We start from the raw sequence: 27,659 nt of genomic DNA on the forward strand, positions 1-27,659 counted from the left end.
TTAAAAATGGCCCAGTCAGTACCTCTTCCTTCACCTGCTTAACAATTCTGGAGGCATGAAGGCAGGTGAGTAGACTGAGATTTTTCAGAAACCAAACGATTCCTCCCTTTTGCTTGCACCGTTATGGACTTTGGTTGTTTTCAAACAAAATAAGGAACTTCCCAGCACTTCTTCCCTGCCCAAAGTAGTAGACACTTTAGTTTTTTTCTTCTTCTCAACAGTTTTTTCTGTGTTGCAACATGGAATACTTAAGTCTCTCAGTTGGGGACTCAGTGATGAAATGTGTCCATTCCCTCCGCATGAACAGTATTATTGCTTTGGATTTTTTCTTGAGAAGGCAAGAACGGGAAATGGCTAATGGAGCAGAACTGCATACTCCCTCTCTTCAGAAGTGTTCAGCCCTCCTCTCCAGAGCCGATTGAAACTGGCTGTTGAATTGTGGGCACAATATTGCCAGGTACACCATGGTCAGGCTTCTTGGCAGTGGCTTAGTACTGAATAATAAATGGCACCAGAGAGGAACCAGATGTAACATAAAACTACCTGAAAGAGTCATTGCATTATTAAAGTGATTCTGTATCATAGAATCAGAATGGTTTGGGCTGGAAGGGACCTCTGAAGATCATCTAGTCCAACCCCCTTGCCATGGGCAGGGACATCCTTCACTATGTCAGGTTGCTCAAAGCCCCGTCCATCCTGACCTCGAACACTTTCAGCGATGAGGCATCCACAACTTCTCTAGGCAATCTATTCCAGTGTCTCACCACCCTCAGTGAAAAAAAATTCTTCTTTATGTCCAATCTAAATCTACCTTCTTTTAGTTTAAAACCATTGCCCCTTGTTGTGTCACTACAGGCCCTGGTAAAAAGTCTCTCTCCATCTTTCTTATAAGCTCCCTTTAAGTATTGAAAGGCTGCAATAAAGTCTCCCTGGAGCCTTCTCTTCTCCAGGCTGAACAACCCCGGTTGTCTCTGTCTTTCTTCATAGGAGAGGTGTTTCATCCCTCTGATCGTTTTTGTGGCCCTCCTCTGGACCTGCTCTAACAGGTTCATGTCTTTCTTGTGCTGGGGACCCCAGAGCTGGGTGCAGTACTCCAAGCGTGGGGGTTCTCACAAGAGCAGAGTAGAGGGGCAGAATCCCCTCCCTTGACCTCCTGGCCACGCTACTTTTGATGCAGCCCAGGGTACGATTGGCTTTCTGGGGTGCAAGCACACATTGCTGGCTCATGTCCAGTCCTTTATCCACAGTATCCCCAAGTCCTTCTCTGCAGGGCTGCTCTCAATCATCCATCTCCCAGTCTGTACTGATGTTGGGGATTGGCTGGACTCAGGTGCAGAACCTTGCCCTTGGCCTTGTTGAACTTCATGAGGTTTGCATCAGCCACCTCCTCAATTATTCGTGATAGGAGACAGTGCTTGCAAAAAGCCATGCCTTCACAACAAGTAGTCTTGCCATCATACGGAGCTGTCTACGTGAGCAGATGGGATATGCTGGTGATACAGATGTGGACAGATTCCAGCTGCCTTCTCAGGGCAAGAAGGATTCCCTGTGGTGGTGTTGGGAGCAATCTGGAGTGCAGATCACTGTTGAGAGTTTGCAGCCAGCTCTGAAGCAAACAGATGCCTTCTTGGCTCCAAGTGATTACTGAACAACAGGGCGGGGGGAAGGAAAAAAGGGGCCTGTTTTCCTCCTTACATCCCACTTGAGTTGCTGTAGGTGACACTAAAATGAGTGAAAAAGAAATCACGCTATTCTTTCTCAGAGCAGGGAATGGAATAGCAACTGAAAAACATGCCCATGGCCCCTGCGGTGGGGCCCTTGGAGCCAGCTGCGACCGGCTGTGTCCGGCACGGGGCAGCCCCAGCCTCTTTTCACAGAGGCCACCCTGCAGCCCCCACTGCCAGCACATGGGCACAGACACCCAGTACACTGTGAGATGACATAGCCTCCAACGTTTCCAGTGTCTATTGGCAATCCACTGTCTTTCTTCACTATGGAGGGACTTAGATGTCCAAGCCACACACTTCGTACTTCTAGACAGATGAAGATAAGTGAAATGAATCCGGGCTGAAGCTAAAGCCTTTGCTTTCTAGGAACTGCCTCTGTGCAGAGCACGCCTAACCATACCGTGAGGTCCTCGTCCCTCAATCACCAGACCAAGCATTTTCTGAAACAACCCATAGCTTCTAACCTATATCTCCTTGTTGGAAACGTATGGAACAGTGAAGATGCAGACAGTTCTGCCCTGTTGTGGTGCTGGGATGTACTGGAGTACTCCCCTTTCCCAGGAATGTGGAAGTGCCCTGGGATTCCCTAATTTAGACATAGCCACAGAGTTCTTCATAACTACATATACCGTAAAGTACATTTAAACCTCATGAACAGACGTTGCTCTACATGCAAAGCCTCGCCAAAGGTAACACAAAGCCTTACTTCCTAGATATGTTACAAGGGAGTGTGGATGTGGGTCCTTACAGAAGTCAGTGGGGCTTTGTGTGGATGAAACACTTCGCCTATGCACAGTTGTTCATGAGATCAGTACTCCACCTGCAAAGAAGTTTGGCTTTAGCTACCTTTACTAGAGAACTAATAAATGCTTTCTGTAATTTTAATTCCTCAATAAATTAGTTCCTTTGTTTACACATCTACATGGTTTTGTCATCTCTCCCTAATGCAATGCATCCTTTTTTTTTAAATGATAGCATTTGTAATCCACTTAGAAAATGTAGCATTGTAGACAGCACCACTTAAGAAATAAATACACTTCACATGGATGTATCTAAATTATGTGTTTCTAGGGTACTTTATCTGACATGCAGTCTAAATATAAATAAATATTTTTCTCTCAAATGACTTATTTTATGAATTTATTTACACAGAATGCATTTGCACAGTTTTGATAAGTCCATTTGGAAATGATGCAGCTTATGTTCAGGACAAATGCAACATCTAGGCAATACAGATTCCTTCCTCTTTGCACAGGCACACAACTCTGCTGCCTCCAATGCTCTCATTTTCCCTTCTTTGAGTTAAAGTGATGAAATTTATGCTTCTGAAGCTTCACAGAATTTTGTACATGACATTGATAATGTGTCAATTTTCATAAGTAATTAGATGATCTGTCTGATTGCTTATATATCAGCTCAATTACTTGTCCATTGAGTCTCATAACTGTGTTTTTAAAAGGCATCTATTACACTAAAGTATCCAGGCTTAACTAGCAGACCAGACTCAGAAATTGTACCATTTGTTCCAGTGGTTAACCAACCTCACAAGCACTGTACCTTGTTTCTAATTAGAATGTAACTGATGTCTGCTTCCAACCACACACTCTTTTGAAGTCTTTTCCATCAGGTTAAAGAGCCTTTTAATAGATGGCTTTTTTTTCCATCCCTGCAAATATTTACAGATTATAATTTTCTGTCTTTCACTGAAAGACAGTTTTCCAACCCTTAAATCATCTTAGTGTGTCTTTTCTGGTCCATGTTGTGTTACTTAACATCCATTTTGAACTATGAGTACTGGAAATAAAAATTTTAGTACCAATCTCCTCAATGTCATACAGTCATGAAATCTCCTCCCACTCCTAGCTGCTACAGCGCATGGCCAAGGTTTGCCTCAGACCCGGGGACGTATGATTGCACCAATAGCTCATCTTGAGCTGTTTATCTGCTTTGATTCTTAAGTCCTCTGCACTATCTACTTATTAAAATACTGTTTCCCATTTCCAGTGTATACATTTGCCATTCTCAGATGTCTGGGTTTACATTTATCTACATTGAAATTCGATTGTTTGTATGGTTCTCTTTTGTCATGTCTATTGCCTTGTGTTCGTTGGCACATTTCAGATCACTGGTGCAAAGATCAGAAATGTCTAGTGGTTGTTTCTGAGAACCAGGTTAGAACTTGTTCCATTCAATGTGTTTCTCAACAGCAACATGAAGAATTGGAAAGCTTTGTGAATATGACCACGTCCCAGGAAAAGGATCATGAGGGATTATTGATGGACTCAGACTTTCCTTGCGTATACTGAAGTTGATTCTTTAGTGATGTCTATACCAGAAATATTCAAGCTTCTTCATTTGAAATGTGTTTTATGGAAATTTCTCAGTGCTGTATTTTCCATCAGGGTGTTATGAGCTATGAAAGTCACCTTATACTTGACTATTGGATCTTCATAGTCACCTTCAGCAATCAATTCTCTAACTTCTCAGAATGCAATCCAATTTGTTCAAATACTTTATGTTAAAAATAAATAAATAAATAGATAGATAGGCTAGTAGTGGGTTCCAGCCCCATACTTTAATTCGTTCTCAGTTGAGTCCTGTGTTGTTGTATTCTTTTGAGGTCAAGCTAAGCATATTGTAGTTACCTGTCTTGCCCCTCTTGCATTTCTTTGAATAGAGATATAACATCAACATTCATTCAGCATTTTGGAATTTCCCCTGTATCCCGGGATTTATTAACATTTGACACACCCGTGGGATGGGTCTACTTGGCTGTCTCTTTAGAAGCCCTTGGGACCAGGCTGTCCAGACTTGCTGGTGCAAGTTGGTTAAAATCCCCCTGTGTTCCTAGTATAAGCCATCAAAGGATATAAGCACAACAACATTCGTTACCCAAATATGCAAAAGAAGTATTTATTAAATGGGTTTGCATTTTTGTGTCCTTAATAGCAGTGTTCTCTCTCCACCTTAACTGGTCTGTGACATTGCTAGGATTTCTTTTATTTCTTTCTCCCCAGAATCCCCAAAACTTGTTTCTTTAGCCTGGGCAGGAATTGTTTCTACTGGTGCCTTTAGCTTCCCTTTGTAATGTGTAGCTGACATTATATTCTCTCTATATATATTACATTTATATTTTTAAGCTTCATCTCTTAAGTAAATGAGACATATTTAATCAATCTGTCTGTTAGCATCTACCATCACTGAGGCTTGGCGATATTGCAGATTAAGGTGGGTTTTGGGTGTCCCTCATGGGGACTCAGACCTATGGATATGCCAGCAGTGATATCATTGCAAGAGCTGTGGTTACCAATGCAGGGACATATACAATCTGCTGGATATAAACTAGAGGATTGCAGAGGGCATTCATCCCCCATTCACATTACAACTCCTACAATTTCTAATTGCTGCCTACACTTTATCACTGAATCAAGACGAAGTTTTAACTAAAACTCTCCATTCTTCAATTGTGAGATCAAGGCATGCTGGCCGGTTAATAGACTGTGCTTTTCCATTCTCTCAATTTTCTTTCTCATTTTTCCATTTACATGCTTTCTGATGTGAATTTTTCTCAGAACTTTCTCAGTTTTGGGAGATGTGCCCTTCTGAGGCACCAATATATACATAAGATGTTACTCATTGAGAATTGATTCTAGTTTTCATATTCAATGTAATCAAATCATGATCACTCATCCCTTGGAAACTACAGATTTCCAATCCAGTAACTAATTCATCTATATCCATCATAATCAGGTGCAACCAAGTCATTTTATCTTGGCTACACTAGCCTGACATGAAAAGTAGCAGCTGCAATTTTTATGCATTATTAGTGGCTCCTTGTAACCTTAATCATATTCCTCACAAACTGAAATTTCCCTTCACAACATAGATTCTGTTTTTAATTTTTTAATCTTCTCTCATCAACAGGCAGGTGCTTAAGGAGTAACTTCATTTTCTCTGTTTTCTTTTGATAGTTTTAACAAATCCCCACCACTGTGTCTGCTCCCAGGGTTTACTTATTAGCACTGCAATATTAAAAATTATGAATTATTCTGTAATAATGGCTCTGAAATAATTCTGCAATTCTGAGTTATTAATAATTCTTTAGTAAGTAACAGTGTCTTTGACAAAGAGTTCTTCTTGTCCCCCTCTCCACGCTTCTCACCTTCTTGAGCCATGTTAAATAAGAAAGTACTTAGCATCAGAAGTGGTTTGTTTCTGGTCTTCCAAAAAGAATTTCATGATTTCACTTAGGCACATGTTTTCATCTGTCAGAATTTCCAGTTTCTTTTGCTTGTTTTCTGGACTTCCAGCAGAAGCGTAGAAGGAAGTTGAAAGCTCTGTCATGTCAGGTCGATCAGTTCAGCAATGTAGCATTAAACTTTGCAGCACATCTGCCTTTTACACATCCTTTCCTTGCATTTTGACCATGGTTGGTCAGACAGCATTCAACTAGAAAAGACTAGTTCTCCTCTGCATGTGTTGGATGCACTTTTACAAATAAAAACACAAAGCTGCAATGAAACCAAGGGATGTCTGCAAGTCTAAATACTGACTTTCTCAGAAAGCTGAGAGGTAAAAAACCCAAAATGTTATTCCAGCTCACCAGTTGCCAGATGGAGATTAAATCCATTGCCCTCGTCTACTCACATGCTACCCGCTCACCTTCCAAAGAAAGGGCTGAGCATCTGCCAAGTCACAGTACTGTAAATCTCTCTAGCAGAAATTTCTACACATGCATAACAAACACACAACAGTATGTATTTGTTCTGGTATTAGACCCCTGACATGCCTCTAGCTTTTTATTGACATGTGTCTGTGTCACCCATTGAGATGCACTTCAAAATTCAATACTGCCTTATAGCTGTTACATCTTAATCATCTTAGCTGAGCTGCTGGGGAAAAGCCAGACACAAACAAGACATCAAGCTATTTCCTTGCCAACAGATCAGAATAGGAAAAATCTGGTTAAGAACAGTATCAAGATGTTCATTGGCTGTCCTGGTGAAGATTAAGCATCAAATAGGCCACAGGCTCAGAACTTCTCTCCCCTGATATGTAATTCTCTTGCAATGCCACCCTGAGCTGAGGTACGAGATGATGGATAGGTGGAAATGCTGTTGCCTATATTGTGTGTAGTTTTTTCCTCTGGAAGACTTGGATTTTTGGAGCCTACTTACCCAGAACTTCTACACTCTTTGGAAAAAAGTCTGCAGACTTGAATCATCCACTGCAAGGAAAAGTAAAGAAAAAAATGAAGGAGTCTAAGAAAAAGAGAAACTTTCTTTAAAAGACATGTAATTTCTCACTTCTCTTTTACCACCACACCCACACACTCATTTATTGATTCATGGCAGTTACGAGATTACAATCAACAGATCAACACCTGAGCCCAGCTAATGAGATCAACAGAACTAATTACAGAAAGACGGTAATTATTTCAGTTCCATTGGTTTGCACATCATAACCTGATGCATCCAAAAAGGCTCCAGTTGCAGAGATTTTACAGGCTTAGCGTGCAGGCTGTGAGTTTGAGTGAAGCTCCAGACATTCCTGCTCACCTCAGAAAATGCTAGGTACTAGATCCCTACCCGCCTCTCCTTCTTATAAGCTGCTATTCCAACAAGAGGTTAGAAGGATGAGCCTGATTCTGTCTTTTCAGTATATGGTAGCATACAAGTACCTGTAAATTTGAGAGGTACTTTTACATTTTTTTTTAAAAGAATAAGCTACATCAGGTATTATTTCTATGTAAGCATCCAAGGAGAAACACCTTGATTTTTTCTGCTATTGTTTACCTCAAATCTCTGAGGACTTTGTGATCTGTTATTAATGGTAACGTGCTCTGAGGGATTAAGCTATGAGTGCAAACAATTATAAAAAAAAAAATATTCCACTCTCATGGTGAGTGTGAAACAAACAAATAATGAAAAATTCTCCCCCCCCCCAATATGGTAATATAATTTCTGCTCCATTGAACAGGTGGAGCAAAAGGTATGGGTATTTTTTCCTTCTTGGAAATATCATCTGTGTGTCTTTCCAAAATGAAAAAAATAGCAATGCTACATTCACCTGCCTGCCATCTGGATCGTCTTCTGAGCCTTATTTAAACAAAAAATGAAAATAGTTCCAAGATCTTTTCATGAAAACAATGAGAAAAAATAAAACAAAATTTGGCAAGGAACAAGGTGTATGGATGAATGCCCAGAACAGCATTGGAGTTACAGCTCCAACTTCACTGGATATTCCTTTTTCCCACCTCTTGGCACCAGTGCAAATGAAAGGTCCAAGGTTTTAAAGATGGCAGCCTTTTGTAACATTGGCATGGCCTACAAGTTCCTTGAAGCATGAGGGATCAGATGTTAGTGGGTAGTTGAAAGGCAACATCCGTCCAAAACTTTACAACCCCATTGAGCGTGCTTTATGTCTACTCACCATTAGCTTTGCCCTGGCATTGCTGGAACAGACTCCTATGGTTCACATGATAGGTGCGATTTAACTCACCTATTTGCTTAGTCTTTTCCTCCTATTTTTCAAATTCCTGACTAACTTGAGAGCTTCTGAAGGATGCTGGACTGGGACCATGGAGAAGTAAATTCCATGTTCAAGCACAAAACCTGCAGTGCAGAAATAGTGGCCCGTGAAGCCAACCTTTGCTTCCATTGTCTTTAATTTTTTTATGATGTCTGGACATGGGAGCGTAGTTTAATATTCATGGTCAGTTCAGTCTTTGGCCTCCTTACTGCTGATACGCTTGTAGCAGCTTTGCCGTATGATCATCTGACTGGTGCTGGGATACAGTTTTGATTCTTTTGCCGTGTTTTCTGACCAGATCTTTTAGATAAGGTTTCTAGCACTTGAATTGCCTGGAACCATTTATGTATATACCTTTGGTGTTTCAGACAGAAATCAACAGCACAGAACCAGTGTTATTGAATTAATTCACAATCTGTGGAACCAATGCCTTCTGTAGAGGTTTGTCTGCTTGATTAAAAGAGTCATGGCTTCTCTTTTCTGCTTTGTCACGTATTTCCTGGTTAGAGAAGTTATCTGAGACCAGATCCAAAAGGGACCTTTGCATTATAAATAGGAGAGTGAAAAATGAATTATTATTCTATCATAACTCTGCCTGCTACAAGCTCTTCCTCAACTATTGCCATTGCAACCTACCAAGCCTTTTGGCCAGGCAGTAGTTTTCATGGATAATAGGCAATTACATTTCACTGCATCACAGAAGCACTTTCTGAAATTCTTGGACCGAAAACCAAGTTTTCCTGCAAGTAGCAGAATTAATAATGTCTACCTTGCTGTCAACTGTGGCCATTGTCACCCTAAATTTCTCTTTTTCTCATGTCTCTTCACTTTGCTTAAACCGCACTATACATAAATTGAAAAAACATGGTGTTACCAGAAACTGTGATGTTTACTGTTCAACCAGTTAACTGATGCCAAACCAAAGAAGTGGGTGTCTTCTCTGTAAGGCACCAAGTATCATGAGAACATGAGCATTTTGGAGGCTTCTGTTCCTCTCTCGGATGTGACTGAATTTGGCAAAGAAGTTTGGAGCTCTTGGGAGCAAGGAAAGGGACTGACAAAGAGAATACCCACTTTCTTGCAAATTACAGGGCTAATGACAGGGCACATCAATCCTACTTTAAGAGAATACGTTTAGAAGGAGAAAAAGATTTAGAAAATATGTAGTTTCAGATTCAATTTTTATCTGTCAGCAATGATCACAGAGATAATCTGATAAGAATAAACTGTTTGTAATGTACATTTGTAGAGCAGCATTTTGGCTATTTATTCCAGGACTCCCTGGTTATAGAAGTAATTTACACCCACAACTTAATAAAATATATTATAAGATTTAGCAGGATTGTGGATTAAAAAAAAACAATGAGCAAAACAGAACAAAACAGTTCACTGACATTCTCTATCAGTCCTCTTTTAAATAACAGCCACCTACTTCATGGTTGGAATCATTTTGAATCAGAGACATTAACCACAATAAAGCTATACATTTAGATGTTTTTGCCTGTCACTCAGATTAGGTTGGATTTCAGCAAGGATTCTTCTAGTTTCAAATAGACTGTGCTTTATTTGCAGTCTAACAGAGAAGCATGTTCTAAAAACAAGAATTACCCAAGAAAATGAGACAAAGGAGGCAACCGGGTCTTGGCTATAATTGAAGGTGAAAAGCTGGAGAGGTTCACTGCACTGAAACTCCCCCAGAGTAGGAACGTCATGTGTGTTTTCATCTGTATCTACAGCATTGTCAGACCTGCTCTGAAGAGAGGTCATAATAAATGGCTTCCTCTGTCCTGCTTTGGTTAATGGATGCTTCTGCCTAATCAGGTTTCTCTGACTGACAGCAAGAAAATATCTTCAAAGTGAGAATTGGTGCTCTGTTGTTTGAGCAGTGCACATGCCGGTCTTCTGTCTGGTATTTTGCTAAAAAAGAGGGAGCCAAGTTCATCAGCCATGGTGTCCAATTTTCCTTTAGAAATTTGATTCTGTGTACTCGATCCATCTAGAACTGGTTTCTGGTAGTTACACAATAAATTCATCATATTCCTGATAGAAAATGTTCTCTGTCCAGCTATCAAAATAGTGTTGCCACTTCTGATATGATTTTTTAGCACTCTGTCATGAATAAGCTAAAATTATACTTTAATTTTAAATATATATGTATATTTTCCCCCTTGGGGAATAATTACATAGTCTAATAGAACTTGGTGTTAAGGCTTTTTCTTTCCTGAAGTTTAAATTGCATTTTTTTTTCTGGAAACATAATGTATTCCTACTGCTCCTTATGGAATATTCTAAATTATTTTCATCTTATACTTTAATTTTTAGCTTTCCCCCCACTTCCCCACAATCATTTCATCACCTTTTCTTCAAGTTATTAATAAATAAAGACTTGGCTTCATAAGTTCCTTGACATTTTTGCAGACATTCTGGCAACAGATTGAATAAATTATATTATCAGATGTTAACCAAAGTAATGGCCTATTATGAATGGAGAAAAGCAAATAACACTAGATCAAGCTTGGCATTTCAGCTCTTGCAGCACGTGAACTGTTGTATTATCGAATCCTTTGTTGCTGTAGCAATAGCCAAACAATAACTGTGTGCCTGAAGGCTGCGGTGGAACATGCACATCCCTCTGACCTTTTGCAGCACTATTTCAATGGGAATGGCTGTTTCTTTCTCCAGCCCACTCTTTTTCTCTCTGCATGTGTGCAAGAGTCGGCAAATATCACTGTCTCAACATTTTATGTAGCAAATTTTGGGTCTCAACATGCAGTGGTGGTAGAATAATCTCTACAAAGGAAACCAGCTTTCCCATTCACTAGGCCTACAGCACTCACCAACTTTTTCAAGCGTCACTATACCATCAGCTGTCAACCCGTGCCGTCCAATAAAGTCATCCATGATTAATTATTCTTAAATGACAGCAACATATTGAAACAAGCTGATAGCTGCTGACAGTGGAAATCCAATTAACCTGAATTACTATCTTGATTGTGTCCCAATTAATATCAGCTGTGCCATGTCAGAAGTGAAGGCTTGGCTAAAATAATTGTTTAATTAATTTGCTGCAGAGATTAGTTGATGTGGGACTGCCCTTATGCCTACTTCTTTTCTTCTTTTTTTTTTTTTTCTTCTCCCACTGAACATTAGATTTGAGAAAGAAGGGTAAGCAGCTTTCTGTCTACAGCTTTTTGCTTAAGTGGATAAATGAAGTTCTATCTTTAAATAGGGTTTGAAAGATCACAGAGGGAATAGTAGAGCTATTAAACTTCTGTTAAGAGTCTGTTGTTGCCCATTGCTTCAGTGAGTTTTACTGTGTCCCATAGCTGAGATGTAAAGGGATTATGAGGACTTTTCTTTGATGCGTTCAAACTGAGATATGATGTTGCTACGCGTTAATGATTTCCCTGCCTTTTAAAGTACATATAGCGAACAGCAGGAAGGTTGGTAATGGTAAGGGGTGGATTTATTTATCTTTAAAACTTGAATCAGAGGTGACTGGAAGTTTGTTGCTCATGATGTAATATCTGCCTGGTACCTTGAGATTAGTTCATGTTTTCAGATCTCTTATGCAAAGACAGTCTTGCATGTCAAATAATTAGAGTATTAAGAAATGTGTTATGACTATTGTTAGGAATGACTCACTAAAGAAAAGCGTCTCTTGGTGGTTTGTCCAGTTGAACCCCATTACAGTAGCTATTACAATCTTTGCCATATCCATTTTAATTCCTCTAGCTCTCTGCTGGTCAACTTTCAACAGCCACAATACATTTAAAAGAAAGGTAACACCTCCATTCATAAAGGGCAAGACAAGAAATAGAGAAGTACAACAAAACGACTGTAGGCCTAAGTGTCACACTGAACCACTGACTAATAATAAGTTGGAGTTTGTGAAGTAGATCAAGAGAAAACTTTCCTTGATCTCCACCAGAAACTTTAAAATATTCTTAAAAAATACAGGCAGACTCAGACTGATTACCAAATAAGAGGATTATAATGCAAAAAGGAACTCTAATGACTTAAAGGAGCTAGCACTAAAAAGTTAAACTCAGTAAATTAATATGTTAAGTACAGAGGCTTTGACAAGCAGAAAGGGGAAAATATACACACACCCGTACAGATATCTATATGGCTTTTTTTCCCATGTGGAGCTCAACTATTTAAGCTCTTGTCATAGATGCCAGGAGAAAAGGAGTGGAGAGTTAAAAGCTTTGATCAGCTGCATGTGAAAAAAGCTGGGACACTTAACAAGTTCAGAGGTTCCCTTCGCTTCTCCGGAGTCTTCAAAAATATCTGGTTTCTTGAATGTCAACCTCAAAAAATCCCACAAGTGGGACCTCTCTGGAGACGTCTGCGTTTGAATTGTTCTCGAAATAGCACCAGTGCATAATCTTCCATGGAAGTTTCAGTTTCGGTGGAAGTACTCAGAAATACTTTCAAAACTTTCTCAGAGCTGCAAACCAGTCATTCAGATAATTTTTCAGAAGTTTGGGAGGATTTGTAGATAAGTTTGGGAAGATTAGCATTTAAGCCTTGTCCTGGAAACTGATTAATATCCTCATCTTCCGAGCAGCCTAGGAGAACCATGTCACAACAAACTGAACTACATAAAAACTTTTTAAACTTAGCCTGGTTGACAGTTTATTGATTTATTGTCTGTGCACCTCTACAAAGATTTCTTTAGACGCTATGTAACTGAAATTTCTTTTTCTTGGCTAAAAGTTAGTTATAGTTAAGTGACACTTTGTCTTTTGGCTAAATGCCCCTGTCTCTACCATGCTGGAGAATCACATCTCTCTGCTGTCTTGTTCATTGGAGAAAATGTTTACAGATTGTTTTTAACTTGCACAGCATAAATGGATGGAGCAGACATGCTTTCTAATGTGAATCTTGCAAACTGGCTACGAATTGGCACCAAGACAGAAATCATACACATATATACAAAGATATGGTGGATTTAATACATTTCATTGCTTTCTGCCCCTTCTATCCTTGCAATGAGATAAAACTCAAACATGAAAACTACTTTCACTTTTACCCTTAAAGACTCATAATTTCATTTAATTCTTGCTTTTGCAGATTGTCCTCTCATTGCTGCCGGTAATGGATATGCTTTGTAGGAGAGACTGTTGGCACTATGCTTTGTGACATTCACAGAGCTCTATTATGTTGTCTGTCACAGTCAAATCATTACTACGCACTTCACATAAGAAGTCCTCTGTGTTGGCAGTGCTGACTAGACTGCGCCTAGACCTGGGATTACGATTTTGACCAAGGAGGTCAGGCCCCAAGGACATTAGTGAAGCAATGCTGATACTCCATTGTTTGAAACAAACTGATCTCTTTTCAGGATCCATTACAATTTGTAAATACACAAGGATTTTGACATAGATGCAGGCAATGCACAGCTTTGATGGCAGTAAATAATGCAGCATGCTTCTGAATGCTATCTTATTGCCAGGAACTGATGAACAGTAAAATGTTTAGACCTGTGATCATTTTCAACTTTCATATCAAACATTGTTCACCTTGGCTTAGTTCAGAGTAAAATATAGTTTAGGACGTGTATTTAAGAACAATGCTGCAGAGAGCTCCGAATGGTTGTTTGAGGAAGGGACTACATTTTATTCCTCTGCAATATGAGCTCCAGTGCCATACTCATAACTCTACTGTGTGACTACATAATTAAAGAGAAGTGCTATCATCTAGAAAGCTGTTAAAGCTTCTAATCTCAGAAATGACTGAACTCATTTACCTAAAACAAAAGCAAAGAAAAACCCATCCACATACAAACTGGATATTAAAAAACTCAGTGTTTGTGTGTTGATCTTAGCAACAGAATGAGATCCATCATTACAGATGTCCCTACTTGTGCTCTATTTATTTAATGAAGTAACATCCCTAATCTTATAAAAGGGGAAACTAAGAAAGGAAGAAGTTAAATGGCTTATGAAAGATCACATAACATTTTAATGAGAAAAGTAGGCAGAGGGGCCTGTACAGTTCTCTGCATTGCCTGCTATTTTGAGATTTTTTTTTTTTTTGGTCATTATATTTGAATGCTGTTCTTGCAAGTCCTGAACTCTGCTCTTTGTTTGACTTTCCCTGGATCTCCATCTGCAAAACTGAGCAGAAAACCTCAGAAGAATACTCTCTCGCACAAAATTTTCCAATACTTTGTGCTTTCTCATAGAGGCAGTAGTGCAGTATCAACTCAGGCTACTTCTTTGTATTCATGCATTTGATCCATCAGAAAGCTGAAAGCTCATAGGCCAATGTGAAAATGAAAAAACAACAGAGATAAAAATACTATTCAAACTTCAAACCTTGAAGAGCTTGTTTGGGTAAAAACAAAAGTTTAGATCAGGAATTTTGATAGCCCAACCAATTCTCCATGGCTTCTACAGAAAATCATGCTGCCTCAAATTTAATTCTGTCCCACCCAATAAAAAGATATGGGGGCAATGCTATTTCTTAGTTTCACTGGTGTTACGCTAGATGTGACTTTATCCACTTCTTGTGTCAGATATTAGTAGGAGATATCCTTTTGTCCTTTAATGATGCTCATTTGGCAATTATTTAATACTCTTAGCTTGTCTCTGTAGGATCTATTTTGAATAGGTGAAGACCCACATACAGGTATTTGTAGGGTTAAGAAGGTGTAAAATAGCTTTTAGTCTGCCTGTAGATCTATGCCGTGTTAGGCAAAGTGTGGAGGTATGCATTCCTTGAGTTCCTAGCACACAATTTGCTGCTTTTCCCAAGCAAGATTTTCATGCCCGGTCTCAATTTAACTTAATCACTGTTACTTAGCACTTTGCTCCCAAGTAGTCTGTATACTGCAAAAGAGCAGCAGTTACATGGTGAATGCTTGTAAACTGGTGAAAAATAACATGCCTGGAAGGAAAACCAGTCTTGAGCTTTAATAATATTCTTGGTTGTAAAACCTGGTGGTTCTCTTGGGGTTTCTTTTTTAAGGAACATTCTCTTAATCTTGTTATTAAAACATTTTTTTCTCTACACTCTTTGGACTTCAGTACCAGAAAAATCCTGTTTACCATGTTTAAAGATCTATTTAAAGTTCAGTGCAGTGGAAGTCAGCTCTGTTCTACAACACTATGAAGTAATGCATGATAGTTTGTGCCTGTCAACCACTGCTTGACATGCTAACGATGGTAGTGTTTTAGCAGTAGTAGAGATACTACTAGAATGCGAGTAATGTTAGTGATGGTCTAGAGATGGTGGTGAGCAGTTTGTAAGAAGTAATGTCCTATATTAAATCAATGGACATAGTAAGGAAAAAACGGACAGACTTTGAAACAAGTAGCTGTCCTGGTTTCGGCTGGGATAGAGTTAATTTTCTTCCTAGTAGCTGGTATAGTGCTGTGCTTTGGATTTAGTATGAGAATAAAGTTGATAACACACTGATGTTTTAGTTGTTGCTGAGTAGTGCTTACACTAAAAGTCAAGGAGTTTTCAGCTTCCCATGCTCTGCCAGGGGCACAAGAAGCTGGGAGGGGGCACAGCCAGGACAGCTGACCCAGACTAGCCAAAGGGCTATTCCATACCGTATGACGTTGTGCTCAGTATAGAAACTGGGGGGAGTTGGCTGGGGGGCGCCAATCACTACTCAGGAACGTGCTGGGTGTCAGTTAATGGGTGGTGAGCAGTTGCATCACTTGGTTTTCCTGGGTTTTGTTCCTCCCTCTCTTTTTTTTTTTTTGGTTATTTTCCTTTTCACTAAAATTTATTATTATTATTAATTTTTATTATTATTTTGTTTTATTTTATTTTATGTCGATTATTAAACTGTTCTTATCTCAACACACGAGTTTTCTTAGTTTTACCCTTTCAGTTCTCTCCCCCATCCCACCGGGGAGGAGTGGGGAGGGTGAGCGAGCAGCTGTGTGGAGCTTGGTTGCTGGCTAGGGTTAAACCACAACAGTAGCGTAAGTCTTTCCTGCTTTTTGCGTTGTTTGTTTTTCAATTCTATCAATTGGTCTAATGAAAATACAAACACAGAATACTGCCTGTTATGGTTCTGTGACATTCCCACCCTGGAGATTCATCAGCTCCTACCACTGGCTTTCTGAGGCATTGATGGCACAGTACTTCCTGGAACCCCTTCCCCAATTTGGTTTTACTTGTGATTCATAGGGCTGGGAGGAGCTTTTTCGTGGATCAGTTACTGTAATGTACTGACTGGTGTTTATATGTACAGCTGCCTTCTGGTGATAGAATCAGACCAGCTTAAACCTTCAGTTTGTTCTTTGGTGCCTGAAGACTTACACTGAGGGTAATTTGTCTTAATTACTGCTGAGATTTGAAGGCAAATCTTAGTTCAGGAACGCTGTGCTTTGAAGACAGAAAATCCTTTCTTTCAGTTGCAATCTGAAAAATATTGTTGCACGTATTTTTTTCCTCTACCTCCAGAAGTGCCTTTGTTTTCTCTGTCTGACACTTGCATTTGTTTGAGGATGGTCTGAAGATCTTTCATGGCTGATGTTCCACCTTTTACCAACCATTTTATTTTTATTAGAATTTTCAAATAAAATGTTGCATACAGCTATACACATGGTATTAAGGAGAAAGTATTAACTTATTTGGACCAGAATCTCATGAGGGTACACTGGAGTAGTTCCATTAACACCAGTGGAGTTGAGTCAGACTATACACTTTCTTTGGCTCTAGTCCTTATAAGCTTGTGCAAAGTTCGATCTAGTTGTTATTGGCAAAAGGAGCCAACCTGGGGAAACCAAGAATTTTTCAGGACAGAGAATAAGCCAAATCTTTCCTCAGTTGGTTCTACAATTAAGGCTTTCTGCACCGGCTCCTGTAACTCCCTCATAGAAAAACTGTTGATGTACAGACTAGATAAGTGAAGTGTGTTGAAAGCTGGTTGAACTTGCTGGGCTCAAAGGGTTGAGACCAGCAGCACAGTGACCTAAAGACTGCTATTTCCAATCCAGCCAAGTAGTCCTATTCATACAATAATGTAGTCTAACTAAAAAACACTGCTCAGCAAGAAGGTGTTCTCTGAGCACAGCACTGCTTTAGTGCAGTTGAATCATTCTCTCTCTGCTCTGCTTCCTTGCAACTGTATTTCTGGGTTTGAATTGCTGGGGGAGTTAAGGTCTCTGTGAGTCTGCCTGTGTGGGGCTGTTAAGTGTCTGAAGGTGGTTTCTGTAAAAGTATAAGCGTATTTGCTTTGCTACCTTGGGCAAATTCTGTTTTGGGAAAATGTAGGCTGTCTGGTGTTTCAGGTACACACAATAGTCATTACCTGCTTTAAACTGCTGGCTAGATTTGCTATGTAGAATTTAAACAGCTGCCAGAGGTAGGTGGCTTCATTCCAATGCTGGGAAAAAAATAATCCTCTTTATAGTGAATTTGTAAATCACATTGGAGGTCTGCTGCCTTGAAAGACGTGATAGAAATGTAAGCCATTATCATGTGTTATTACAAATTACGTTTTAGCCATTAAAAACCCAAGTATATTAAGGGAATATTAAGATTGCTAATTCAAGCATTCAGAAGTTAGAAAATGCAGCAATTAAATCTGTGTGTACAGGCTTAACACCAGCCCCTGTCAGCTTTAAGGCAAACCAACACAGAAGGCATTGTGCTCCTATCCTCATCCTGATAGGAGACTGTTGCAGATGGTGAAAATTATCTCAGATTTTGAACTAGTCATGAGTGTGTATGAGCTAGGGTTTAAGAGAAGTCATATGCCCAGAGAGGTGGTAGATGCCCCATCCTTGGAAACATTCAAGGACAGGCTGGATGGGGCTGTGAGCAACTTGATCTAGTTGAAGATGTCCCTGCCAATGGCAGGGGTGTTGGACTAGATGACCTGTAAAGGTCCCTTCCATCCCAAAGCATTCTGTGATTCCTTATCTTTCCCAAGCTGAGCTAAATTTGTATCAGGAATAGTGTGGCCAGCAGGAGGTGATAGTGCCCCTGTACTCAGCACTGGTGAGGCTGGACCTCGAGTACTGTGTTCAGGTTTGGGCCCCTCACTACAAGAAGGACATCGAGGTGCTGAAGCGTGTCCAAAGAAGGGCAACAAAGTTGGTGAAGGATCTGGAGCACAAGTCTTATGAGGAGCGGCTGAGGGAGCTGGGGTTGTTTAGCCTGGAGAAGAGGAGGCTGAGGGGAGACCTTATTGCTCTCTACAACTACCTGAAAGGAGGTTGTAGCGAGGTGGGGGTTGGTCTCTTCTCCCTAGTAACAAGTGATAGGATGAGAGGAAACAGCCTCTAGCTGTGCCAGGGGAGGTTTAGGTTGGATATTAGGAAAAACTTCTTCATGGAAAGGGTAGTCAGGCATTGGAAGAGGCTGCCCAGGGAAGTGGTTGAGTCTCCATCCCTGGAGGTATTTAAAAGACAGGTAGATGTGGTGCTCGAGGACATGGTTTACTGGTGGACTTTGCAGTGCTAGGTTAACGACTGGACTCGATGATCTTAAGGTTCTTTTCCAACCTTAACGATTCTATGATTCTATGAAATTTCCTAGAAACACTGAAAAGTGCACCCTCACCATTGGGACAAACTCATTTCTCCCTATTCCTCCTCACATCCCCCATCTTTCTCCAAAGCATGGAGGCACTAGAGAAAAGGTTTGCATTATTTTTTTCAGGGTGGGACACTTGGACATTTTTCAATAGTTTTCTTCTTCAATTTGGCTGCAATATTTTCATTTAAATGAAATAGCTTGAGGTAGATTGCAGGCATAGAAAATATAATCCTAAATGGTTATCACTGGCTAAATAGCTATGCGACAGAAAATACAGTCTTACAATAGGATATGCTGAGGAACCATACCTATGGATGGCGTTTGGCTTCACCTGGGGTATATACAAAGAAGATAAATAAATAAGAAGGGGATCATGAAGAGACTTATGGGGAATGGGAAGACTACGCAGAATTAGTGGAAAGTGGCAAATACGTAGACGCGGCGTCATGAAGGAAAGTTTAAAATCAGTCCAAATGATGTGGAAGTAAAGGCACAAAAACAATGTGTCAAAGGAAAGTGATATTTCCTTGTTGGTGTGGGCTGGCCTTTTCCTGTTGCTCTCCTATCTTGTGGGTTTTACTCATATGCAATTTATCTGCTTCGTTCTCATTTAAAAACACTGAAAGTGCTTAATAATATTACTGGCCTTTTCTAGCCCATCTACAGAAGCAGTGATATTTAATAGCAAATTCATTGTTACTCTATAAGGAAGCTTTACCATAAAGGTCACCAAATTTGGTCAGTGCATTTTAATTTGTACACACGTTAAAGGTCATATTCTTCACTTCCATTGCAATAAGACAGTGTGTTTACTCTCTTATCAGGGATGATTGTGTATGACTTAGCTAAGGGATCTTATCAATGTAAGTGGAATATAAACCAAAAAGAGTAATGATGAAAACACTGGTGCAAGTGTAAGGGGATTTTTTCCCTCTGTATGTTTACATAATGCTTGGAGGTAAACACACATCTAAAAGGTCTGATTTTCTGCTGTGTTACCCCAATATGTCCTTTTTTCCCCCATGAGAAATTTGGCCTTCAGCAGAGTTTCTGCTGGTGTATATTGGAATGACGGTAGTTTCAGATTCATAATATCATCTCTGTATAAACACGTCCAAACGTAATTAAGGACCTGGGCTCTCAATCCAGTAGACCTCAAATTAGCTTTCAAAATGCATATTAAGGGCATACACAAATGCTTTTGTGCAATTACAAATGACCTCTGAGGGCAGGGTGAACAAAATCATATGAACCTCTTTAATGTCACAAAACTCTCTCTACAGAGATTTGCATATAAAGTGTACCATTTTATGTCAAACAGATTTGTTAATCTTACAATGAAGGAAACAGTACTTGAAAATTAATCAATGTGGGTTTTCATTGCCCAACAGAGGCCCTTAAAAGGACCTGACCTGCTAACTGGAGGCTGTTATTGTGTGGTTTCTAAATTCAATCATTTCTGGGTTTCATTTGCTGGCTAGGTTTGCAGGAAAAAGATCTCCGTAGCAGATAAATCTTCAATGGTTTCTTTGCTTGAGTAGTGGAATTGTACTTTCAGAAGTTCTTGTAATCCTGGCTCTGTTGGAAAATGCTTCATTATTTGTTCATTATTTTAAAATTGTGTTTAAAATACGCATAAGCATTTCTGTAGGTAAAAATGGATAGTCCCACTGAGTCTTTCAGTATTGAGTACAGGATAGCTTTTTGCTTGCTTACCATAATAACCCGTTTAAGAAACGATGACTGAAAAATGGACTTCCTTCCCTAGGAGACAGGTTCTGGCCCATACAACCTAACTGAAAAGCCTAGGATATGTCAAATGCGTATATTATTTGGCATTGCAGGAGCGAGGGACAGAGATAAATGGTCTTGGGTTAACCATCTTGGGCAATGCTCTTTCTCTGCTATCATCATCATTATCCTAGTCCAAGGGCTAAGAACAAGGAGAGATGGAATAAGAAGGTGGGATATTGGCGAGATCAATTTAACTAATGATATCAACCTGGCCAATGCTTTAGTCCTGCAGGAGACTTAGAAAATGCCACACTCATGGAGTCATAGGGTATGTCTCCACTCTGAAGCAGTGTCGTATGCTCTGAGCTCCCCAGAAGAGAGCAGCTGTTCTAGTACATATCCCTGCCTGAACTGAAATGCCTCTTTCTAGGGATTTTTGCCTGCTTAGTAGAGCTGGTTGTGAAATCTTGACCTTCCTGCCTTGCAGTGTACAGTATAACCAATCCATAGAGGGTAGAGAAGCACGAGGCTGTTTTTCCATATGTGAATCAAACACTTACTGATTGATGATCAGTTACTGGTGATGATCAGTGGGCTGGAGCACCTCTCCTATCAGGACAGGCTGAGAGAGTTGGGTTTGTTCGGTCTGGAAAAGAGAAGGCTCCAGGGACACCTTATAGCAGCCTTCCAGTACCTGAAGGGGGCCTACAAGAAAGCTGGAGAGGGACTTTTTACAAGGGAGCATAGTGATAGGACAAGGGGCAGTGGCTATAAACTGAAAGAGGGTAGATTTAGATTAGATATAAGGAAGAAGTTCTTTATTATAATGTTGGTGAGGCGCTGGAACAGGTTGCCCAGAGAAGCTGTGGATGCCCCTTCCCTGGAAATGTTCAAGGCCATGTTGGATGGGGCTTTGAGCAACCTGGTCTAGTGGAAGGTGTTCCTGCCCATGGCAGGGGGGTTGGAACCAGATGATCTTTAAGGTCCCTTCCAACCCAAACCATTCTATGATTCTAGGAGTCATTTTTTTCTATTCTAGATAAATATAGGAAAAACAGTTTCCTCTGGCCTCTCCTATTATTAATGCTTTGCCCCAGCTAGCTTTTGAATCCTTAGCAAGAAAGATTTCTTTCCTCCTTGTAACTGCATTTGCTTAGGAATTTCCAAGATGAAACTTGCTTTTCTGGGCCTGGGGCTGTAATGGGCTTTAATAGTTTTTAATTATTTAGCTATCATCTGTTGTGACATAATTAAAATGTCTATCAACATTTCACCCCCAAGAAATAAATATCTTCTAGGCTGTAAAATATGACTTGCAGCTTATCTTTATGAAACAATGAGGGAAAGGCTTCTTCCAGGCTCAGTCACCTCCAGTTCGCCTGTCAATATAAAGTGCTTGTCAGCTGTGTCCCTAAATAGCCTTGCTCATTCCTTCCCTGCTTTTTACTCCTATTTCACATGTGTGTTTAAAGAGCCCCTGTCAGGATTAAAATATATCTTTACCCATACCATCTTACTAAAAACCCCTGAGAGCCTAGCAAAAATAACTTTAAAAAGCCATTACGTCTTACTACAGAATTAGTTTTTTTTGTCCCACGCTGCATTCTTTTCATCTTGGGAAAATATGTACAATGAAAACAGATTAGCTCCAATTTAATCAACAAATTCTAGGTGTTACGGGAAATGGGCTTACAACAGGTTGGAACAGTGCTATAAAACCAGGGAAGTGCAACAGCATACCGTTCAAGGTTCAGAATAAGCTAATATAATTAAAATGAAATCAGATAATACTGCTTATAACTATTTCTCATACATTTTCTAGCAGAAAATAATACTTTCTGGTAGCTTTAAGCTTTTCCCAGATTCAGCCTGAAATTTTGTTTGTTGCATTGATTTCTGTATCTCTATTTAGATACAGGTTTTAAGTGATAGTTAAAGGGAGTCAGTGTTTTCCAAAATGGAGTTTTGAGAAGTGTGTTTCCTTGGGAGGAACATGTTTTTTAGGAGGGTTTGTTAAATTCTCGTGCTTCCTATATGTGGACAGAGCTTTGCAATTTAGCAAGAAAAAAAAATGGAGAAAATAGCCATACCTTTTTGTGACTTCTACGAATGTTTGGCGAAACCTTCCAGTCCTGGAAAAAAGCTGTTCCCTCATTTTTTCTTGATACTTCTTAAGTTGAGGGGAACGCCCTCAAGGTTCAGTTTGTACCAAGAGTGTACTTCAGCTATTGATACCTCTTCTGTGCCAATAGTTATAGGTACGTCTTTTCTTTGGTGAGCAGCTAAGTATGCTTAAGTGCAAGTGGAAGATGCTGGGCAAATTTGTCTTACAATTGCTCCTGCAAGCAATTGTGGGTGCAGGTTGCAGGAATTGAGAGGAGGCCACATTGCCCATGCCCTCAGAGCTTCCTATGCTGGAGCCCAGGAAAGTCAAGGAGAATAGGGAATAGCATTAATGCACAGTGTGAAAGAAAGATCTGCAGCAACTGAGGGGAGAAAGAGCTGGAAAAAGACGAGTGAAATCAACTGCGGATTAATTGGATGCGTGGGAAATGTTATAAAAATGCAAAGCTCCCTGAAGAATTATGTTATAAAATAAATGACTCATTTTACAGGTGGTTTGGTTTTTTTGGTTTTGGTTTTTTTTTTTTTTTTTTCTTCTTAAACTTTCTGTGGCTGTGGCTCTGCTGTTCTGAGACTTCTAATTTTGAAGCGGAAACCTAGTAGTATCTTTCTCAGGGCAGTAAGGAACTTGCCCTGGTGAGAAATGATCCCGTTACAGGTTTGGAAATGGTTTACCATTTCCATGTAAGCACAGATTAACCTTGATTCAAGGGGTGGTATTGTGAATCATGTTTTTTTTCTTCTTTTTTTTCCTTTGGAGAAATGGAATTCTCTTGAGATCAGCTATACTTCCACCCATGGCATGTGTCTCCACTTCCTTGGCTTAAAATGGAGATAAATCCATCACTACATTGATGTTTGGGATGGCAAGTATTAATTATACGATTCCACTGTCATGGAACTCCCACGGGAAAATTAGGATCTTGATGTTAAATGAAAGGTTTTCATGGTCTCATGTGAACATGGCTTTAGATGGATGTCCCAAGAAAACTTGAGTAGATAAGTAAAATTTGTAAACACACATGATGTACGTAGCATAATAATTACCCATTTACGGAATAAGGCAGAGATCCTGCTTGAGAGAGAGGAGAAAAAAGTACTACCTGTATATGCATACATAGGAAACATAAACTCTAGAATTTCCTAGCTGTTGAGTGCTTGCATTTCTGATCTTGATATGCTTCCAGTGTGTGTTGGCGCCTTGAGGTTATTAAAGATATAGGGATGTGTTTGTTTTTGTCTCCCAACTTCCCTCAAGAATGGCAGCAATGGCATTAAGACACCATTTATAATCTCAATTTGGCAATCAGATTCTGTTAACCTAAACTAGGGATAATAACCAGAGTTTGTTATATGTAATATTATGATGTAGGCTGTTTATTAGTGTATATTTACATAATATTCAGGTGAGGGTGCCCATACCATGGTCTGCAGATCCTATCTGGTGAACAGAACAATCCATCCAACCTGGTCTGTGCTTTCTCCTCTGATAAGGGCAGGGAATGCGTTGCAAGAGCTCCACAAAGCGCAGGCTTGTCCTCTTCACAGGACAGGGTTGGTGAACTCCATGGGGTGTCAAGTCATATGTGAAGGGGTGCTTGCATAGCCCTTCCTGAAGCGGCATCTGCATCTCTACCTTGAGGGGAACTGCTGCCTTTTGCTCATGTACCAGTATTTTTCCACCTAAGTGACAAAAAGAAGCTGGTGTATACGGCCACTCTTCCTCAGTGTGTGTATAAAAGGTGGTGTGATCAGGCAGGGCTCAGAAGCTGTGTTTCTACTGCTCCTCCAGCAGGTACAAATTTATGACTGGAGACTAAAGAGACTGAAAGAAATGAACGTTTTCCTTATAGAAATATAAAGTGAAGAAAGAACTAGGAATTAACAGGAGAATCCTGCAAGATTATATAGCTGTGAAGGACAGTAATACTAAATCCACTAAGAGATGTTGTAAACAGAGCAGGAATCATTATCCTGACTTACCAGCCAGGACAAGGTCATAAAATGTGAACAAAATACCAGAATACAGGCTTGGCTGCATTTCTTCTACTCTCTGATTAGTCTGTTAGTCTGTTTATGATTGAGTTTTATGCTTGCTTTATGTTGGTTAAAAACAAGAAAAAAGGAGAGGGGGAGAAACTACATAAAGTGCAAAACAAGAGTGAATAGGACTTTGCAATGCTAGAAAGAGTGATACAAGGGAATCTCTCTGCAAAAGGACTGATGGAAAAGCCATCTGAAGTGATAACTGTACAGCCTTTGAAACTCCCATTAGGAATATTTGAGAATGCTGCTTGAAACTAAATGACCCATTAGCATCCTCTGCTGACCAAACAAAGGCTCTGGTGTTTTAAAAGTGGACAAGGACATCTAGGTGTTTTAAGATAGCCTGCAGTTTTAAGCAGAGGTTTCCTGGTTTGACTTGGAATTAATCAAGGTTAAAAGAAAAGAGGACGCTATAGAAGGCCTGTTGTCTCATGCAGTCAGCTTTCAGAATGTATTTTAGTTACCGCTCTAAAAATAAAGGCTGCAGGTGCAGAACCACTATGAAGAAACATCACTTTGTGGGTGAAAAAAATTGTTAGAGAGAGACATAGCCCTGATGCACTTGTATTCTCCCCCAAGAGTCACAGTAAACTGATTGAAAAGTGTGAAAAAATGGGTTCCCCAAGTAGGGTTTTGGGAAAAGGGAGAATAGTGTCCCCCCGCACACTCCTTCCTAGCGTACCTGACAAAAAGATCCTTCTTAATATAATGCACATGGAATGATATATTTAAATATAATATATAAATGATATATTTAAAGCACCTATTTTTTTTCCAAACCCTAAGAAAACATTTCTGTGTGAGTAATTGAAAAGCAAATGGAGAGCCAACATAAATCACTGATTATTTGCTATGGAGGTACGACAACACAGCATTTTAATTTGTTAAAAAATAATAATCTGGAAATCCACACTTCAATAAAAAACACCAGTTTGGTTGGTGATTGATTCTGGAGGAGAGGACAGGTCATGCATCGCAGTTCTCTGCTGGAAGCACTTCTCTAGCTCTGCACAGCAAAACAGATGGGCCCTGCGAGGGTTGCAAGGGAATGAAGCACTGGGCTTTGGAGCACCAACGGAAGAGATGAGTCCCCTGTCACTTGCAGTGTAGGAGGCCAAAACATCTGTAGAACAAAATAGCTGGAGAACTATGGCTCGATAGGAAATGCAATGTGGTGTAAACCAGTTAGCAAAGGATCTGAGGTAGACTGGGAGGGCTGATTACAGCAGTTAGAGGAAGAAAGGAAGGAAAAGTGGGTAACAGCAGTAATATTAACATAATCTTTCCTGTGAGAGTGCTGCTTCAGTTGGAAGAAAAGTAAAGAACACTGGACAAATGCAATTGGTTTATCAGGTCAAGATGGTATTATCAAGTCTGGTGGCTGGAGGACTGGTTGATCTGGTCTCAAGCAAAATGTCTGAGTTGACTCTGTGTCTCACTGAAATTACTTTTTTTATGTGTTGATAAGAGGATTACTGACACTGTGGGATCATAGAAACATCCTTCTTCTAATCCATCCAAAAGGGAGGAAGAGGAATTGAACTCTCTGGAAAAGATTTCATTGCACAGCAGGGTGGGGAGAGTCCTCTTTATCTTGCAGGAGACAGTCTTCTCCTGGCAGTGGGAAAGCAGATTTGACACCCCCAAACCAAAACCAAACTGAATAGCCTTACCCAAGACCAGCCCTCCAAGCAGAGTCTGGAAATCTAGTGTGACACAATGATTTAAGCAGGAAGAAAGTAGTCCAGAGAAGGTGATTGTATTTAAGGGGGATTTTCACTGAAAAGGAAGAATCTGGATTGTCCAGAAGGATGAATCAGTCTGAAAAAAGACAAATTTTCCATGTTGTATTGACTTGTTTCAAATAGTCCTACCAATGGAAAAATAGCAAAATTTCTTCATGGATTTACGCTTCATGTTCCCATTAAATGTCCATGCATTTATTTCTTTGTCTTTCTCCTCTTTTAGCTACGAGCCAGGAAGATGAAGTGCTGCCTTCTCTCCATTGCATTGGCTGTTCTGCTGTTCACTGTCATAATCATCGCAGTCTCCGTCAAGCGCTGATCTGGCTACGGTTTCCACAGGTAAAAGCCTTTAACTAAATACTCTGTAAGATGATTGTGAGACAGTTTAGGAAGCTGATAATGGTAAGAAAAATTTTTCTTAGCTTGCATATTCAGGTCTGGCCTATGAAAATAATTTCCTTTAAAGGGTATTTGAGCTCAGAAAGAGCATCTTTAAGTGGATTCTTAAATGTAAGCCAAGGTGGTATTCAAACAGAACATTACCATTTTCTCTGCTGTTTGTGTTGTGTTGATTTTATATTGATCTCATAACAATACTAATTAATGAATCCTAAATCCATATGAATTAGAGATGCAGAAGTGGTGTTAAAGACCCCAGACTGAAGCAGGGTTGGGGGCAATCCAACATCCCACAGATATGTTGAGATGTTGCAAAGCGTACCTACCTGCTGAGATGTTCAAAAGAGACCCTGGAGCCAAGCCCTTCTGAGAAGCAGGAAGACAAACAACCGGAGATTGTAGTATGGACAAAAATAAAAATGGATTTCTTGTGATCTTTGCTCTGGATCCACCCCTATGACAAGTATTGGTCTGTAGTAGGGAGACTGGGCTGTAACCTTACCAAGATAGGTGAGACATCAAAGCAAATTCATCCCGCTAGTGAAGTTTAAGCTATAGTGTGTTTTCGTTGTAAAGAATGTGCTTTAAATGTAAAGCATAAGACACAAAAAAAGTTTTTCTTATCCTTTTTTTAATCTCATTACCCTAGGATAGTGACTCATAAGTTATTTCTGATAATCTTTGTCTGATACAAAGCATTTCTGAGTGTCTGCTTCTTTAGAAGGTCACTAGGCCATTATTCAGGAAAACATTAGATTTACAGAATTTCTGCCACCCAAAGGGCTTTGGCATTCCAGGTCTGTGTGCCTGCTGCTATGGCAGGGTTTCCAACTGGAAA

At 39.9% G+C, this 27,659-nt stretch overlaps 1 protein-coding gene across 9 annotated transcripts in view; it reads left to right on the forward strand.

Annotated features, from left to right (window-relative positions):
- The window catches only part of TSNARE1 (t-SNARE domain containing 1), a 500,311-nt gene that overhangs the window by 402,389 nt on the left and 70,263 nt on the right, over positions 1–27,659 (forward strand). For 8 of the 9 annotated variants that reach the window (XR_015700647.1, XM_087739795.1, XM_087740277.1 and 5 more), the window contains one exon: positions 26,646–26,761. Coding sequence is in view for 7 of the 9 variants with exons in the window: in XM_087739795.1 (XP_087595921.1) it covers positions 26,646–26,741 (96 nt within the window). In the remaining 2 variants the exon portion in view is untranslated. Of the gene's footprint in view, positions 1–26,645; positions 26,762–27,659 lie in introns of those variants that run through there. The other variant, XM_087740350.1, reaches the window with a different exon arrangement.

Source organism: Nipponia nippon, unplaced genomic scaffold, assembly GCF_047370975.1.
Source record: "Nipponia nippon isolate SJK-2023a ecotype South Korea unplaced genomic scaffold, ASM4737097v1 scaffold_1, whole genome shotgun sequence".
NCBI lineage: Eukaryota > Metazoa > Chordata > Aves > Pelecaniformes > Threskiornithidae > Nipponia > Nipponia nippon.